This window comes from Drosophila yakuba, chromosome X, assembly GCF_016746365.2.
Source record: "Drosophila yakuba strain Tai18E2 chromosome X, Prin_Dyak_Tai18E2_2.1, whole genome shotgun sequence".
Classification (NCBI taxonomy): domain Eukaryota; kingdom Metazoa; phylum Arthropoda; class Insecta; order Diptera; family Drosophilidae; genus Drosophila; species Drosophila yakuba.
Window position 1 is genome coordinate 3429389 of NC_052526.2, and position 19156 is coordinate 3448544.

At 43.1% G+C, this 19156-nt stretch overlaps 1 protein-coding gene across 15 annotated transcripts in view; it reads right to left on the minus strand.

Annotated features, from left to right (window-relative positions):
- LOC6524172 (neurobeachin) overlaps nt 1-19156 on the minus strand; it is a 164476-nt gene that overhangs the window by 11517 nt on the left and 133803 nt on the right. For 3 of the 15 annotated variants that reach the window (XM_015190058.2, XM_039370274.1, XM_043207289.1), the window contains 18 exons: nt 18548-18669; nt 18303-18429; nt 18117-18236; nt 17725-17871; nt 16764-17340; nt 16598-16683; nt 14263-14403; nt 13691-13830; nt 13305-13518; nt 9156-9378; nt 8903-9045; nt 8601-8791; nt 8309-8499; nt 5392-8120; nt 4950-5264; nt 4778-4885; nt 4529-4679; nt 2485-3417 (listed from right to left, as the gene is read on the minus strand). In XM_015190058.2, the coding sequence (XP_015045544.1) occupies nt 2485-3417; nt 4529-4679; nt 4778-4885; nt 4950-5264; nt 5392-8120; nt 8309-8499; nt 8601-8791; nt 8903-9045; nt 9156-9378; nt 13305-13518; nt 13691-13830; nt 14263-14403; nt 16598-16683; nt 16764-17340; nt 17725-17871; nt 18117-18236; nt 18303-18429; nt 18548-18669 (6658 nt within the window). Of the gene's footprint in view, nt 1-2484; nt 3418-4528; nt 4680-4777; nt 4886-4949; nt 5265-5391; nt 8121-8308; nt 8500-8600; nt 8792-8902; nt 9046-9155; nt 9409-11444; nt 11454-12616; nt 12650-13304; nt 13519-13690; nt 13831-14262; nt 14404-16597; nt 16684-16763; nt 17341-17724; nt 17872-18116; nt 18237-18302; nt 18430-18547; nt 18670-19156 lie in introns of all 15 variants that reach the window. The other 12 variants (XM_039370270.1, XM_039370264.1, XM_039370308.2 and 9 more) reach the window with 10 other exon arrangements.

A 19156-nucleotide genomic window follows, 5' to 3' on the forward strand; every position in this document is an offset into this window, starting at 1 on the left:
TCCATAGTGCCGCCCATTTGCCTGTGCAGACAAATGCTAATAATTTGTACGTATTACGTTTTCCTGGACTTGGCTATCTGGCTTTTATTCGCAAATTAACCTTGTTCAACTGTTGGCCATGTCCTGATCTGGCTTAATTGAAATTTATGATTGTCCCGGGAAGACACGTGCTTTCTGTCTCTGTCTATAGCCCCATTCATTTGCACCATCTCTTTCGTGGGCCCTGTTAAGTATGCTACACTTTTGTGACCCCGGATTTTCTCCCTCACTCCCTTATTTCATTTTCTCTTTTTTTATAATTTTTTTTCGGTTTAATTTTGCAATTATTTTCATGCACTGCCACGCCCTTACTACCAATTTCACACCCACACACACGCACACTCAGACAGGTTCAAAGGGAGCTGTTCACAAATTACTTTTGTACAGAAGTCGGAGCGTGTTATCGGCTCCAACAGTTGTACAAACTGTTTTCCCACTTTTTAAAAAATTTTTTTTTTTTTATTTTTCCCTCTTGTCCCTTCATAAATTATCCGAAAGTTTTTCCCAGTCTGTTGTGAGTTCGTTTTTCGTATTTTTCGGTGAGACTAATTTACATTTTTGTCGCTGCCATTAATTTCGTAATGGAAATGTTGTTGTTGCACCGCCATGTCGCGTTGAAAGGATGCCCAGCCCAGGGAATGTCCTTTGATTATTACCTTAAAGCTGACCCCATAAAGGCAAAATAATCCAAAACTAAATATGATTATGTTATTTTGTGGTATTTAATTTACTCATGTATAAATAGCCAGTTCTTGAAGTGGTACTTTTTCGATTTACAGAGTATTTTGGAAATTCAAGTAAAAATAAAAGCCAGCAGCTGGCATCCAATTTTTTCGTGCTTTCTCCGCTTTCTTTTCCACGGTCTTTTCCCTGACCATGTCCAATGGCAATTTTTACAATTTTTAAAATGCAGGCGTGCCGAATGCCGTTTTATGGCCTGTCTGCGAAATGTTTTATGCGCACTCACACTTGCCCACTCACACAGATACACAGACACACAGGCACAGAGCAATGTGTATGAATGGCAAATTGTATAATTTTCGTGTAATTCATTTTCATAAAATGTAAAATTAACGAATTATGTTTCATTGCCGGTGGGAAAGTGGGTGGTGTTCTCCAGCTTTCAGCTCTGCCTATGAGTGTGTGTGCATGGTCTGGAAGTGTGTAAGTGTATTGCAAATGAAGATAAATGAAATGAATTTCAGCTGACAGCACAAAAATGACGAGGAAAAAAGGCAGCAGCCGGAGAACAAAGAGAAAGAGGAGGAACATCCACGAGCCCTGAACATGTCAAAAAATTTCTAGCTGTCACTGTGTGCATGTGCGAGTTTTACAAAGATAGATTGCAGTTTTTGAAAGCATATTTGGATACCATAGTCTGGGCTAGCCATTACATCGTTTTTGCTATTTTCCACACACGTTAGATGAAGACAGAACCCCAATTAAAAACCCTTCTCAATAAGGCAATTAAGTGTTGGTCGCAACAAATGCGAAAACAAGCATCAAAATGTACATTTTTCAAGCTAGAAAGTATGATTGGTTGGTTGACAATTTTCCGAATTTCAAATCAAAATGGATGGTGCAGTGTGCAGCAGAAAAATATATCAAAACTCTTGGTAAACGAAGGGAAATGGGAAAAATTATTAAGGAAAACTGCTGTGATTGAGCAGGCGTAAATGCGCAAAAGAATTTATTTAATACGTTTGCAGAGCTCACGCTATATAAAAGTAAAAAGCTGAGAGAAAATTTATGATTTTTAAAATTCAACTTTTAAATTGAAGCGAGAATGAATATATTCGAGAAACCAATTAAAAGCGAAACTAAGAGAAAATGCGGATGAGTGTGTGCTTGTACGCAACACAGACACAAACCCACACTCATAAACACACATTCGCACATCCAACGAATAGGTAAAAATCACTACAAAGAGTTGGCTTAGAATATTTACATAAATTCATGTCTCAGTACATTTCAGTGTGTCTTTGTATGTGGACGTGTTTTATTATACATATCTATATATCGTTTATATAAATACACAGACATCTACGAATAGAGAAAGTCAAGGAAATGAAAGGCAAGTGAAACGACAAAAATGAAAATAGAAAACTTATCAAATTGTAACGAATCGCAAGGAAAGACAATAAAGTGAGCAACAATCTAGCAGCTAAATTTATAAAAAAGCTACAACCTTGTTCCACTTGGATGGTCATCTTAAAAAATAAAACGATTTAAAATCCAAAATTTCAAATACATTGTAATTTTAATTCTGAGCCCTAATTTACTCATTCACCAAATTTATAATGACTTTCCAGTGGAACATGGCATTTAAGCTAAGATGTACAGACATATAGAATACATATTAAAGTATACAGATCGACATAGATAGTTGGGCAGATTTGCGAAGTTTTAAATAGATAAACTCTACGACAGTCGAACGAGCGATACCTGTTCCAGCGGATGCGTTGCGTCCATTGTAGCGGTAATTATTATTAATGGCGCTCGTCTTGTAGGCCACGCCTCCATCCAAGCCCCCCATGCCCACACCCACGGCTCCGCTCATGCCAACACCAACACCAACACCAACAGCAGCATTTGCATTAACAGCTCCCGATGTTGCAACACCTGGGATTCCTTGATGGTTTCCCAGTGGCGAAGATGATGAGTTAGGTCCGCCATTTCGCAGATTTCGCATGTTGTTCATTATACTGGAGTTATTGTTATTGCCCGTTCCACCGGAGCCATGACCATTCATCAGACCCACTGCCTGATAGTCCGAAATACCATTCTGCTGCACAGTGGATGCATCTCCATTTCGCATATAACCATGCGGATGTGGATGCGAATGCGGATGGTATCCCGCTGTCGATCCATTTTCGGTATAATGTTTACCATTTAGCTGTGGATGCTGCGGGTGGCCGTTGATCAATCCATAGTGAGGCTGATGTGGATGGTAATGTGGCTGCTGCTGCTGTTGCTGCTTGTGCAACTGGCGATGAGATTGCTGCTGACTTTGGGATGCCAAGCTGGAGAGCGAGGAACTCGACGCTGGCTGAGATGTGGCCGTGGAACTGGCCGAGGAGCTGGTCGAATGTGTGGCCAAAGGAGTGGGCGAATGTTGCTGCTGGCCTGCTACAACTTGCTGGTGCTGCTGCTGTTGCTGTTGCTGCTGTTGGTAGTAAGCGGTAGTCATGTGATGATGGCTATGATTGTGGGCAACCTGCTGTTGCTGCTGTTGCTGGTAGTAGTGTTGCTGTTGCTGTTGCTGCTGCTGCTGCTGGTGTTGCATGTTGCTGTTGTGATTCTGGTGCGATTCGGGCAGGAATTGCGGGTAAACATGATGCGACCATTGGGGGAACAAAGGACGCGCACTGGCGGCTTCTAAAGTTGCATTTTTGTTTATGGTATTTACACACATATTAGAGGGCGGGTTGTGAGGCAATGGCGAGGTATACGTTGGTTGATTCATAATCAGTTTTTCGTTTAAATTCATTTTTTTTTTTTTTTTGATTTTAGTTTATGGTAGTTTTTGTACAATAAATCCGAAAAAGCAGCGTGAAATGAAATCATCGGTAAACGGAACAAAGAAAAGGAAACATAAAACCGAATAGTATCTCCAAAAATGGAACAGACATGAGATATTTTTGTGTTCTTAATAGCTAGTGATTAAATTTATGCATATATATACGGAATATATATATATATATAGAGATTGTGGTAAAAGAGGAGCTGGGTATGGATTGGTGGGTGAAGGGGAAACAGTATACGGAATAATTATGTGGGAGAGGTGATTTACTTTTTGAAAGGAAACACACACACGCACATGGGAGCAGTTCTAGAGGGGAATTAAGGTGGGTCCAGCGGTTATAGTGCGGTGGTTGGTGGGGTGGTTGGTCGTAGGCTTTAAGGTGGATTGATAAAAAACTCTCATCGCGTGGCATCTACCATTAAAAAAAACCTTTGTTCAGCTGTTCAAAAAACACATAACACAAAACTAAATGCGGAAACAAGCCGAAACCGAGATGAGAAATAGAACGAATTGGTAAAACAACAATAAAACCAATAAATATTTATATATATATATATCTATATATAGGAAATATATATATAGGTTAAGGAAAACAAATCCAGTTAACTAGCGGCCGAATCAAAAACAGAGCCAAAAGGTATAAACTATAAACGAGCGTGAAGTTTTTGGTGCAGCAAGAGAAGATAAATCAAATCGGAAACGAAACGATACAGAAACGAAAATCGAACCGATAACGAAACGCAACCGAGGAACACAAGTGGAAGAAAACAATACGGAACGGAACACGAAATTACAATGAAACTGAAAGACTGCCGCCGGCAGAAGTTCGGTTCCCCTGACCCACAAAGTAGCATCTCTAGTAATGGGTACAGTATAATTATATACTATATATATATATGGCATATCCGGCAAAACAGGGGATTATATCGGGGGGGATCCTAGCATCAATTGGTTGTCACTTACCGCCGCCTGCCGTGCGTTGCAGCACTGGCGATTGACGCTGGATCTGGGGCTCTGCCGGAGGCTCCAGAATATCACGATACTTGGACACCATCAGCACCGATATGAAGTACACTATTGCCAGCGACAGGAACTGCGCTTGCTTGGTCTCCTCCTGAAATAGTGAAAAATATGAAATAAGAGATATTTGGATAAAGCTGCGGCAGAAAATGTTAAAACTAAAAATTTATATCGTTGCAATGTCTTACTCACCACATCGCGATAAATGACTGCGCGCAGGCGATTGACGTCCATGTCCTGGAGCAGCTTCTCGGGATCCTTGACAGGCGATAATTGACCAGTGATTGACTCGACAATGTTCTGTTCAAAACGGCGGATTTAGAGAAGGCAATGGGGATAAAATGGAGGAGGGGATATGTCTCACCTTGGGCGATGCCTGAGCTCCGCGGATGAGGGCCTGCAAATGGGCTGCACCCGGGACATCTCTCGCCATAGCGCCCACATTGTAGCGCGTACGCTCCTTGCACTCCAAGCAATTTCTCACCGCACAGGTGCAAACCAATCGCAGGCACTGACGCAGGATGCCGCCACTGGACATGTTCTTCTCCGCCTCCAACTCGCCGAAGTTCAGGGATGTGGCAAAGATCAGGACATCCGCCATGTTGACCAGACGCTGCAGAAAGGACACGGCCACCTCCAAAGGCATGCCTTGCGTGGGCTCCAGCACATCCAATTCGGACTGTTGGAAAGATAAGGAACCATTTTGAAACCAATTTTATATGGAAATTTTTGGATCCATAACATCACGAATTCGATTCAGAATTTAAACTGCCAAATTTTAAAACATTTTTAGATTAAACACTTACATTGGGTGATGTGGCGCTGGCCAGAAGAGGCAGCAATCCTCCACAGGCGATAATCAGGTTGTCCGCTAGTTGCGATATCAAATGCACCGTGTTCACCACAAAAATGGCATTCTCGCTGGAGTTGACAAAGTCCAGGACGCTTTTGGTTGAATGACTGCGCCACACCTGAATGTCCGTTTCCAGAGAGAAGAGGACATCGCTGAGCAGTCGCTGATGGATGTAGGACCACTTGAATTCCGGTATCCGGAAGGGCGGACGCGTAGGACCCGGACTGAACATGGGTCGGGTCGATCCTGATTTGGTGCGCTGTTGCTGTTGCTTGGATTCTGGATTACCGGGACCATAATGATTGGCCTCCAATTGGCTGCTATTGGCATTTTCAACTGCCGCTGCTGCATGCTGATTAGAGTACTCCTCATCTTCGATGGTCATGCCAGCTGATTGTTGGGCGTCGTCCTCCTGGAGCACTTGTTGCACCTGCTCAACCAATAGATTGGATCCGGCCTCGTTCTTCGGCGTAGTCTGGGTGGTGGAATCCACCTCAGTGGGTTTGACCCGCGCCGACGTAGCTGGAGATTCCATGGCCAGTATTTGCGGCGATTGCTCTTCGGGGGCTGGCGATGTTTGAGTGGTTTGCTCCGCTGCCACGGCCTTGACGGTATCGTCCACCAAAGTGTCCAGGACTTGGTTAACAATGGCCACAGCCTGCTCCTCCGGTTTCTGAGGTAGTTCTTCGGCGACCTCCAGGGACTTTTGCTGCTCAGTTTCCTTGGGTTTAGGTTCTTCAAGGTTCGGGGTCTTTGGTTCCAAAGAGCCCTGGGCTTTTGGATCTTCTGGTTTTTTTCGATCTTTTACCATGGCTGGTTCCTGAACCTCGGTAGACGCTGGCTCCAGCTGCAAAAGAAACTCTTCCTTCTCATTTTCCTTTTCTTGGGGTTTTACATTTTTTTCTGGTTCCTCTGGAGTGCTCTCCTCTTGGACCATTACGAGAGCTGCTTCCACTACCTCTTGGACAATTTCCTCGGCGGCAGCAGCCAAACTCTCTGGACTTTCCACTTCCTCGGGCTCCGCTGAAGTCTGTTTCTCCTCCTTGGGTATCTCATTATTATTAGTCTCCGTTTTGGTGTCGCTAGCCGATTCCGCTTCCGTGGCATCGATGACCTTGTCGATGAGTTGCTCGACAATATCTCTGACAGCCAGCGCAACGGAATCCTCCGCTTCGGTGTCCTTATTCGGTTTGGTTTCGCAATCGGAAAGCTGAAGAAGATCAGCTTCTGATGTTTCCACGACAATGGATGGCTCGGGACTGGCGTTGATCTCTGCCAGCTTCTCGTTGTTGTTCAGCTTGTTGGCTGCATCTTCAGTCTTTTTATTGGTTGCTAATACGGGGCTGGGGACAATGGGGCTTGGCTTGGCCATTTCTGGGGTTTCAACTTCCGGTGTTACGCTCGTTTCCGTTTCCGCCTTGGGCGCCTCTGTGCTGCTCACGATCTCATTGGCATTGACCTCCGTTTCCGCTTCCGTCACCGCCGTCGTAGTCGCAGTCGCTGTTGTGGGCGTTGGACTCGGACTGTTGTTATTGTTATTATTATTATTGTTGAGCAGATTCTTGCTGTTCAGCAAGCTAACATTTGCATCCTGCTCGCCCGACTGTTCCTTGATATCCTTGTCTTGGGATTGGGTTTTCTTCTCATTGTTGAGCACACCCTGAACCACCTCGTTGACGGCCAGTTCGATCTCTTCGTCCTTGAGGACGGAGGATGACTCCTGCAGAACATCATCGACTGCCATTTTGCAATCGTTAAGTGCCGCTTCGGAAGCCTGAAGAACTCGCGCCACGTGCTGTTCCGCATTGAGGGCATCCTTGGCGGTAGCCAGCTCCAGTTCCTCAACATCCATGTCATCACCAAGTTGTAGGGTTTCCCTGAGTGCTTCCAAGGAAATGGATTGCTCTGGTTGCTTCTCCAGGTCTTTGACTTGCTGTTGGACTAGCTCCTCCTCTTTGACATCCTCCAAGTTACCATTGCACGCGGCATTGGTTTTGAGCTGCTCGTTGTAGACGTCGGAAATGTTGGCTATCACCGATTTCGGTTCGGCTTCTTCGGTTATGGGACCCTCTTGGATCTCCACTTCCTCGAGCTCCAGTTCCTCCACCTCTTCCTCAACCACCGGAGGCACATCTTCCAGAGAGGCAATGGAAACAGCTCCCTTGACCGCTGTCGTTTGATTGGGACCCACTGCTGCAGCAGATCCACCGTTCTGCTGCTGATGCAGCTCCTCTCGCTCCCAACCACTGATCGTGCTGATGGGTCTAGCCTGACGCAGGGCAGGATCGGTGATATTATCCGTTCGCTGGCGCTCGTAGTGCTCGTACATCTGGGCAAACTGGAGTTTAAACTCCTCATAAGACACCTTGGAGTGAACGATTGCAAGGGTGTCAACCCAAACTCTCCAGCCGCCGTATTCATGCTTGATGGCATGGTGAAGCAGCATGCGGAACAGAGAGTACACCATGTCGCTTATCTTCTGCTCTTCGCTGCTCTTTGGATGAATGTAGGCCATCGCAATGAGCCACTCCTGCCACACGGACATCTGGAGCACGGTGCGCCGATTCTCCCGATTGCTATTGCACAACAGGGTCATATCCTGCAGGAACAGCTTTTTCACGTCGATCAGGGATTCCGTTTGCTTTGATTGCCGGATCAGGGTGGCCACCACCTTGAGGATCACTGCATGGGAAAAGATATCAATGGTTAAAACAGGAAAAAAAATTTAAAAAAAAAACAAAACAACAAGTATTGATTACATTAATGTCCTCGTTAGAATATATGAAGTATTTAAGTATTGTTCTTAATTTATATTAAAATTCACATTTTTTCGAGGAGTCTAAACCAATTAAATAAATAGCTGCACTTACTTGGATTCTCCAGTCGGTAGTGACTCTCTGGTTCCGGGTGCCGTGTGTACAGAATCTGCTGCGAGATGTGCTCCGTCATGATCTCGTAAAGAACATTGTATGTGGGCAGGGATAGCGATTCCTCATAGAGAAGCAGTCGCTCCGCTAAGAGGGTGTACAGATTGTGTGGCGACATCACATCGTACTTGCGTCTGATGGTGGAAAATACAAGAAAATAGTAAGAGTTTGGGTTAGATTACAACAGTTAATACCAGTGGTAGGGTAAAAACGTTCCAGTCTTCACTGTACTCACTTGTGGGTGCTGCGGGAAAGGAAGAAGCCCAGTAGTTTGAGGGCCTGCAACCGAATCAACTGACTTTCGGCCGCCAGCAACTTGAAGATGCTGCGCACGCCGTGCTTCACATCAAAAGCAGGTACCATGGAGCTGGGATGCTCCGACATCAGCGAGATGAGCATCTGCAGCACGTCATGCAGATTCTCGTCCTGGAAGTTAAACCAAAACGAGGGCAAAACATGATGTCAATCAATTAAATAGCGGCTATTAACGGCTTAGGGGGAAGGGTTATTCGGGTTTAGAGGGAATCGATTACACACCTCGTGCATGGTGGTCAGATAGTTGAGTATGCTCTGCAGCTCGTCCTCCTTCACGCCATTGCCGATCATGATGAGCTGCTTCAGGAACAGCAGGATGTAGGCCCGGATGGCCAGAATGTCCTTTTGAGCCGGACGAGGTCCATCTGTTGGCGGAAAAGGAGACAAACACAAAATCATTTGGTCATTTCTAGGTACTAGACAGATGAAAATTTCGTGTTTAATTACTTGCAGTGTTGTATGTGCAACAACTTACCCAGTCCCTTGGGAATGATGCCGCTCTTAGCCCGCGGATTGACCACCCAGTAGTAGTACTTCAGGGTGTGCACTGTCTGTAGGACCGTGCTGACCCTCCTCACATTGCTATAGATCTGCGTGTCCGAGAGGAACTCGGTGGCCAAGTAGGAGTACAGTCGTGCCTGGACATTGGCGGGTGTGTATATCCATAGGGCTGGATTGAAAAGGACGTGGTCCAGCAGCTGCCACGTGAGAAATGAGAAACAGAACAACTGCGGGGAATTAGTCAAGTAACTTTTGCTGTCCTCTACCAATTTGATTGGGTGACTTAGTCCATTTGTGAGGGTAGCTCGGAAAGGAAGGGTGTTTGTGTATGCGAGTATATAAATAGAGTTTTGGATAGATATTGAATGTAGTAGTTGGGGATAGGCAAAAAGAGGTTTAAGCAGGTGGATATATTAAAGAAGGGCCAGAGAGTGCAGGTTATAAAAAAAATCAATTTGATTTTGGTATACATACGGTTAAACATGAGTTTCAGGTTTTTTTTATTATTATTGTTGTCAGAGTTGTTGTTGTAGTTGATGTTGATATATATTTTGGGGGCGGTAGTAGTAGTAGTAGTAGTACGTATTTTGGGATATAACAGGTAACACATGCAGCAACAGCAACAGCATAACGGCAATCAACGAACATAAAATCAAATTCCAACGGAACGGAATGGAACGGAACGAAATGAAACGAAACAAACAATTGCATTCCGGTATTCATGAGGTTAGCTTCAAATGTTTAGGGGTTAACACTTAACTAAATTTAACTAAAACTAATACTAGGCTAGGCTACGCTAGTAATGATTAAGTTAAGTTAAGACTAAGATTAAGTTATGGCTAAAATTCACACAGTAGGTATGTAGATATATATAATGATGGTAAAATGACTGAATGCTTTTATTTGATAAACAAAACCTTTCAAACCAAAATTCGATCTGAAAATAGCCTCAGATACTTTTATATTAAATTTAAGAATCCAAATGATTCGGTACTAAGTTCTTGTACCAGATATAAAATGACTACTTAAGTATAAGTGTACCCCATATCTAGTACTTTCTATATTTCACTTTTCGTTCTGAAAACTTTTCACTCAAGAGTGCAGTCAGCTTAAACCATCAAGCCCACTAATTGAAACTTCCAGTTGGCTTAATACCAGACCAGTAAAATATCGCCTGAAGAGTCACTTTATGGCTGGCATTAAAGTGTGCAAAATATCTGAGCGTAATCCAGTTAAGTTCAACTTCTGGTGAGTGGGAATTGCAATCCGCTTTAATTTCACTCATCTGCTTTTGGCCGGGCCCAAACAAAACTTGTTAAGCCATCGCCTCAACTTGTTGGATTGTCAAAACCAGTGTTCGCCAATGTTGTTGCCATGGCTCTCTAGTAACAATGCAACAAGGTTTTCACACCCCTTAAAGCCCCTGAAAAGGCCCCTCAGAAACCCAACCCTACTCGACTGCTGGCAGAGAAGTTTCCCAATTAAAAAGCTGTGCACGGAATGTATAATAAAAATGCAACCGGCAGCCCCAAAGGTGCCACGAAAAATATTTGCAGCTTTTCAACTCTTGATTTTTTCTTTTTTCATTTATCCTTTTTTTTTTTTTTTTTTTTTTGTTACCAGAAATATATTTATTTTTCGAAGGACAAGGGAGAATAGGAATGTAGAACAACGGTATGGTATACAGTTAAGAACGTATTGGAAATACTCCAGGCGAGCAATTAGGAAGGTGCTATTCGGTGCTGTGAACACAACTTTCGCTTCAATTATCCAAATGACACATTGAACAAATTGAGTGAGGAACGGAGTATGCGGGGTTGAAATGGGATATGTGGTGAGAGACCAGGAAAAGCCAATGAAAAGGCAAAATCTGGGATTGACGTTGGGGTTTTTCGGGGGCCTTGAGGTTGCGCCCAGGTTTTTTCCCCAGAGTTAATAAGATTATGCGGTTTATCGCTGCGGTTTTGCGGTCCAGCAAAGTGTAACGAAACAAAAAAAAATGAAGAGCGAAATGACTTTAAATGAGTACATAACACGTATTTATATACACATTTATATAAATATATATTAAAACACAAATCGATGAATGAGAGGGGATGATGATTTATGTACACGTTGATGTTTAACAAACTACGTTAAGCACAGACACAAAATGAAACGAAACGTAATGAACAGTGGAACGGAAACATATATAGTATGTTACATTTATTGGATATACTGGTACGGTACAGAGGTACAGAGAATTCGAGAAATTGAGCTTCACCTGGTAGAACTGTTTCGTTGTTCATGTTGATTTTTATGTTGTTTATTGTACGGTTGTTATTTTTGGAGTTGTTGATGTTTTATTTCAGTGGATGTGTAGAGTTGTGTTGTGTTTGAGTGTCGATGAGGCGCATTTAAATTGAGTTATCGATAGGCGATCAGAATAGCAAGAAGCGGGAAACGATGGAAATGAACAAAGCGATCATGAGTGTGGAACGTGTGGGAACGGTAGGCGTGGCGGGAAGCACAGAACGAGAGATATTGAGAGAGCGCAGGGGAGAGAGTAATAGAGAGTGAGAGTGAAAGAGAGAGGAGACAAAAGTAGAAGAAGACAGTTAAGTTTTAATTAATATTTTTTTTTCTTTTTTGCTCTTTGTTTGTCTTGCTGATTTCTGGCTAGGGAAAGTATTAATTTTTGTTAATCTCATTTATGATTTTGAGCTGATTAAGCGATTCGAAGCGGAGCCCAGGCAGGTGCGAAGTGCAAGCGAAACGAAACGAAATGGAACGCATATGACACGGATTCGAATGCCAGCAACTGATTGCAATCGAAACGCAAAAATGGAACAATTTGCTTTTGGCCAATGAGTAATCACAATCGAAAGAGAACATCACATGCAGAAAAACAGTGTGTGGCAAATGCATGCAAGGGTCTGTTTAACAAATTAATACGATAATTTGATAAAATTAAATTAAACCATATACAAATATGGTCAGGTCTGAATACGAAAAAAAAAAAATGGGATATTTTTAAAAATTTATAAGTTAATGCAATCATGTCTCGACGTTAACAAAGATCATTTAGTTTCCTCCCTTGTGGTCCCTTTGTCGAACCATCATGAGAAAATCATTCAGATTCCATAATTCGCTTGGCTTACACAATAGAACAAAGACCATGTTCTACCTTTTAAACAAAGCGGGTTATAGAATTCAATGGGCAACCAGTGGGATTTCAAGGGGGAAATATTTGCTTCAGGTTGCACAGACTGGCAAATGGCATAAAATAAACATGAATATGCCTGAGATATACTATGTGTATATATCGTGTGGGTGGGTAGACGTTGGATGCTTGTGAGTAGTACAAGTGCGAGTACGAGTATATTTGCTTAAGAGATTCTCAAGTGCAGTTACTTATAACGAGAAATGTGAGCAGTTGTTTACGGTTGTGTTTACTTTTTTGAAAGGATTACGCAGGCCTGTGTTCAACTGTGCGCCATCATCATCATAACCATTATCACCATCATCATCATCAAATCATCATCAACAAAAGGCAAAACACAGTGAGTGCGATAGATAGAGTTGGATTCATATATATATATATATTTATGTGAGTGTGGAAAGAAAGAGAAATAGAGACAGAGAAAGCAACAAACGAGACGAAATCGCATATCATTTTTGGGATTTCCTTTTTTTGCTTTGCACTTTTTTGGAGAGATGGGTTAACATGCCACCCTAAGAACAATCGATGGGTTGGGTTTTCATTTTCAGTTTGTTTTTGTTGGGTGTAAGCGAACAACAAGAACGCGTAACAAAATTGTAAATCAAATTCGCAAGGAGATTCTTTGTTGAGGGGCGGGCTTTTCGCATGCTTAACCACCCCCCAAAAAAAATTACTGGCACTTAAATCGAACTTAGTTATGGTAATACATATATATATATATATATGTATATATAGTATAATACATAAAAATACATTTTACATTCATCACACAAAAAAAACAGACGGCATGCCAAGAACATTGCGCATACGCAGCGTTGTCCGCAATGCAACCAATCGTCCTTCCTTATATTTGTATGTATTTAACGTATTCATATCGGCTAACAATACGGCAAGCAGGATTTAAACTCGCAACCGACTTACCTGTTTGAGCAGCAGATCACTGTTGGCCGACAGGCAGGTGACGAGATACTTGGTCAGATTCAGGAAGGATCCAAGTACTTCCAGAGTCAGGTGTTCGCGGGAGGAGCGCTGCAGCATGAACGAGATGACCAGGAAGCCCCGGTTCTGGATCATGTGCTGCTGCACCGTCTGCGAAGTTTCCACCAGTTCACAGATGAAGCCCAGCAGCTTGGAGCTATCGAAAGGGAAATAATATACATATATGGGATTATTGATGCTTGCCTAATTCTGAAATTAAATTCAAACCTACAGACAATGGCAAATGTTATTCTTCAATTCATCACTTTAATCATCTAGTTCTTTGGTGTTTATAAAATCCCAACTAGGGTATTGGATTTCTTACTCACCACAGCGTGGGATCCCGCTTAATGTCGCCCAGACCCTCGTGGGCCATGTCCAGCTGCGAGAAAAGCGGGAATAGCACCTGGATGCCGCCAATCGAATTGAGAGTGCAGTGTATCGAGTGCGTGACCACGGCCTTCACATCCTGCAAAAGCAAATTTCAATTTAATCAGAGCTCTATTAATCGCCTAAGCTGTCATCAGCCCCGTATATTTTGGACAGGACACGTTCGCCGAGCTTCGTGCTTTTGGTCCTTCAGCTCCCTTTGCTCCTTATGATTTGTGTGTTGTTTGCCCAAGAAATTACTACAAAATTTATTGAATAATTTTGGCCAGTGCCGTCGTCTTCGTCTTGGTCTTCGTCCTCATCGCACCGTGCTTTCCGGTCTTCTTCAGCCTCTTTCGTGGCTAATAAGAAATGCCAAGGCATGCGCCGGTGTCGTAAAATTTCTACATTAAATTTATGCTCCATGGGAGGCTTATGAGGTCCAACCTCCGCACCCACTCTTCCCACTCGTCCGACGCGGCCCACAATCTTCAAAACCTGTTCACCTTCTGGTGTGTCATTTACTACTCACCTGCAACATCAGCGAATGCGGCGTGTGCACGAAATATGAAACGTTTCCCTTGGGCGACGACTGCAGACACAACTGACCATCGGTGGCCACCGGATTGTACATGAACACAATGGCATTCGATAGTTTGCCATCGTACAGCACCTGTGGGCAAGAAGATAGGTGGATGGGTTGAGTTTGAGCCAGGTGGTTGCATAATCAGGGGGTATTTGGGTATCTGGGTATCTGGGGAATCGGGAAGAGTGTATATGGCAGGGATTAGGCCGGGCTTTCGGCGAGTCATCGAGCTAGGCACTAAGGACTCCATGGACTCCATGGGCTCCATGGACTTCCTATCGACCCACCGAAGATTTATCCCCAGTCAGGTTATTGCAATTTACTTAGGCTTTGTCTTTAGCTTTGCTTTTGGCTTTGGCTTTAAGCTGACACACAAGATAACGAAAAAAAAACACACACACACACAGCAACGCAACACCCACAGAGAAGAAGAGCAGGTTACAAATGACCAATGAGAAGCAAAGTTCGGAAAACCGAAGCATTGAGTACCCAGCAGAGTTAGTACGATTTTGTTACTTTCAATTTGGCTGTAAGAAGCTAAAGCATTAACTATTTAAGGCATTTAACTAATCAGTAAATTATGCTAGAATTACGAAACCCAAGTGAATTTTGTAAGCTGACCACTTTATAACCTAACTAACACACAGATATCAGTTGAACAGTGTGCTCGTTCATATACTAAGTTATTTGTGCTCTGATAAGTTCTGTGAGAATCAATAATAAACTCTGTTAGGTAAAAGCAACTTACACACACGCTCACAAAACGTATGAACGGCACTATGTGTGGGTGTGTGCTCAATATAGAAATATTCAAATGCTGCTCATGAACAATATTAACAATATATATACACAACACGCATCGTTGCATTTCATTTTCCTGTTCGTGGCCGATTTTCCTCGAGTCTAGAGTTTCCATCTCCATTTGTGCATTTTGGCAGTGTGTACATGTTGTATGTTTGCCCTCTGTGTGTGGGTGTGTGTGCCAGTGAGCTGGTGCTTATAGTTGTATTATTATATGTTGGTGGCTGGCTTATTTGCTGCTAAAAATACTTCTTTCAGTTTTCTTTAAAGAATATCAAATTAAGCAAGAACCAAAAGTGCAAAAACTAGTTGGGGAAAATTAAGAAGCAGAAACTTAATAAGATGTAACCAAGTTAAGATATTTTGGGGAAACTCCAAATTTCTACCAGTTAAAACCACGTTTCTTAAATATTTATTTGGCGGCACAGTTTTCTTTTAGGGATCGTAACACTCGCCCGCCCATTTCTCCCATTTTCTTTATTTTCCCCTTAAAAGCGCAATGTTTGTGTAAATGTGATTGCGAGTGTGCGTGTGTGAGTAAGTGTGTATGGCCGTGTTTTCCCATCCCATTAACTCAACTCCCGATTTGGCACATAAAAACAACATTCAAAATAACTAAAGCACTCACTTTTCCCCCCGCCCTTCCCCTACCACTCGCCATACAAAATGGCATAATACCCGGCACAGGTGAGTGGGAAATGGGAAATGGGGTGGCTAGTGAAAAGTGGGTAGCTGTTTCGGGTCCTGAAATGTGGAACATACAGTAGCGCACGGGCATAGAAAATTCTCCAGCGGAATATGGAACATGCGCGCCCAAAGATTTCCAACAATCTCCGGCGGGCGGTGGGCGGTGTTTGGTGGGTGGTGTGTTTTTGGCCTTACATGTTCGCCTTTGTCTACCGCCAAATGGGAGTTTTTATTTTTTTTGGTTTTTTGTTTCTTTTGGTGGCGACATTTTTAAGACACCTGCACAGGTATACGCTACATTTACTTCTGTTTACTAAAAACACGGCCATTGTGTAGCCATCTACAACTTCAAGTACATTTTAAATAGACAAATGTACTGGGAAATCAAGCTATCGATCTAAATGCTGGTCGGGAACTTTGTAATTGCTTACCAAAAATGTATAATAACTTTTTGGCTTTCATTTCAACAGAGCAACACAAATGTTACATAAAATAAACTTTATCAATTAAAACGCTAGCAATAACTTCTTAATTAAATAACTTTTTGAAAATATTTGCACACGTTACTGGAATTTTATGCTAAATCCTGATTGCTATCCTGATTGAAATAACTAAAAATGCTCTTAGGACTAAAAAAAAGTGGCTTGGCTTATAAATTCAAATAAAATTAAATGCTGCCAATTGAATGTGCCCAATAATTCGAGATTCGAGCTAAATAAAAATATAAAAAATGCAGTACGATAAACTTAAAGTTAAATTAAAATGGGGTAAAATGAAATGAACGTTTGCTTACAGCTTTCAGCTGGTTGACCTCCTCAGTGTCAGCGGTTCCGACCATTGAGTTCAAGCTGCTCACACTAGACATTCGACGGAGTTGCTCTGATTGGTCCCCAAATTAAAACATATTAAAATTATAATTAAAAATTAAAATATGCAGAAATGAAAAGCAGTGTAAATACCAAAAGAAGAAGCATTTCCAGTGGGCAAATGGCCGAGCGGATCGTCCGCACTGCCAGATGTTGCTGTGGCATGGTGATGTGTTGCATGGTGCTGCTGTACCGCTGCTGCATCATTCTCATTTTGTGTTGCAGCTGCCGCCGCCGCTGCAGATGCTACTGCAGCAGTTGTTCCTGCTCCCGTTCCCGCTGCTGCCGCGGCATTGGCTACTGCAGCAGTGCCACTAGTGCTGCTGCTGCTGCCAGCCAAGGTCAGTGCATTGCGGGCGGTGAGAACCGCTCGAATTTTCACAAAAGCCGCATTCAAATCGAGCTTTTCATCGGACCAATCGATGGCACGCGCCTCTTGCTCGGCGGCCAGAATTTGGAATTGCAGCTGCAATTGTTGTTGCTGACCGGCGGCAACAGCCGCTGCCGCTGCAGCTGATGCATCGTTGCCGCTACCGCTTCCGGTGCCACTCCCACTGCCGCCCGACAGTGCTGACGCCCCCAAGGTCGCTGGCAGAAGTTGAAAGTGACTCACCCGCTTGTGATTGTCCGGCAGATTCAGATAGCACTCGTTGTCGAATCGGAACTGCGACTGTATTTTGTAGTTTTTTTTTTCATTTTCACAGTGTTTTTTTGGCATATGGTTTGTTGTGTGTGGTGCAAATTTTTGTAGCAGTGCAGGCGGACAGGAAGTTCAATGAACACGGAAAGAGAGAGAAAAAAGAGCAAAAAAAATGTATATATATATATATTTAAATATATATGTATAAGAACAAATGACGTTATTTTGTACAGACGAGGACAGTTTTGCTGTGGCATTTCGGCTGTGCTAAGGTGGTGCAGTGGTGCGTGCGCTTGACCCTCGCTGCTGCTAAAAAGGCGATGGTTGTTGGGCGGGTGTTGGCAGGTCACCGGCTCACCAGTGCAACCACCCAACCACCGAAAAGCACCACCCACTAACTACCCACTCACTCACCTTGTAGCCGGGACCCAGGCGATGCATCGCGCAGATTTGCTGCGTGGTCAGTGCCTCGCTGAAAAGGTAGATCGCCGACATTTGGCCACAGAAGACGCGCTCCTCGTCCAACTCGGGGGTGGCTCCAATGTAGCACTTGTCAAAGGGCTGCAAACGATTGGAAAATATATTTAAATGCGGAAGTGCTCAATGAGGAGCTGGGAAATAAAGCTGTCTTAAATTTATTTTTCTGCATATTTTAAAGCAGTTATATAAGTAACTTTAAGGAAAACGATCACTGCTATGCTTTGTTCTAGGCAGATTAATGCAACAAAAATAAATAGATACATGCTTAGCCCATAGAAAGAAAACAACTGAATAAACTGAGTTGATCAAATACAAAAAGTACTCACATCGTTTGTGGAAACAAACCAGGCCATCTCCGTTGAAGAGGCCAGCTGTCCATTAACGAGGCACTTGATTTCGCTTTTCGTCCAACGATTGTATATATACACTATGGCAATCATGTACCACTGAAACAGATAGAGAAACCGAAACCAAAGTCAAGACAAATTCATTTGATGTAAGGATTATCTTACCTTTCGTGGCTGGAACTCGTATTTGACACAATGTTGAAAGCCCTTGCCCTTGACCTTCATCGAGGTGAGGACGAGGCAATTACCCACAAAATGCGCCGTATAGCCCACGCCCTTTGATGTCTTGAAACTGGAAATAACATGGAGTATTCACTTGAGTTTTATACCAAAAATATCCTACACACTTTTCATATTTTTTTTAGCTTAGTTTTGACTCGAAATGTTTGGGCTTTGGGCCCTGTACTCACCAGTAGAGGTAGGGCTTCTCCCGTTCGATATTCACCGAATTAATGGGATCCAGGCGGAACCAGGTAGTGAAGGTGAATCCGTTCTCATAGGGCCATTTGGCCAGTGGCGGCAGGACCATGGCCTGCACGAACGAAAACGGAAATGAAGCCGAAAAACGATTACAAACTAATTCGAATTTAAGCACCAGCGCTGTGCTAAATATCAATTACGGTCAGTTTGCCACTCAAAATCATTGGCAATTAACATTAATAAGCCGCATAATTGACTGCGGATATACATGTGTACATAGGACCCCGAAAAACCCCCAAAAAGCTTAGAATTCCGTACCCGTAAACGAAGCCGTATAAATCTCGGAGAGGGAAATACTTTCGAGTGGCTAGGAAACTTGCGGCACATTCCATTTCATAACACAAACTACACAGACTGTGTGTATTTCCTGTGGCAACCTCAACTCAAAGTCAGAAAATACCAGAGCCAGAAATGCAAAAGGGAAGGCAGCTGAAGACAGGAATTCAACAGAAGGAGCCGCAAAACAGAAATGAACCGAAATTAAAAGGAAATGAGCACATTTGATTTATCATCAATGATGTGGCTTTACGGCTCGCCGA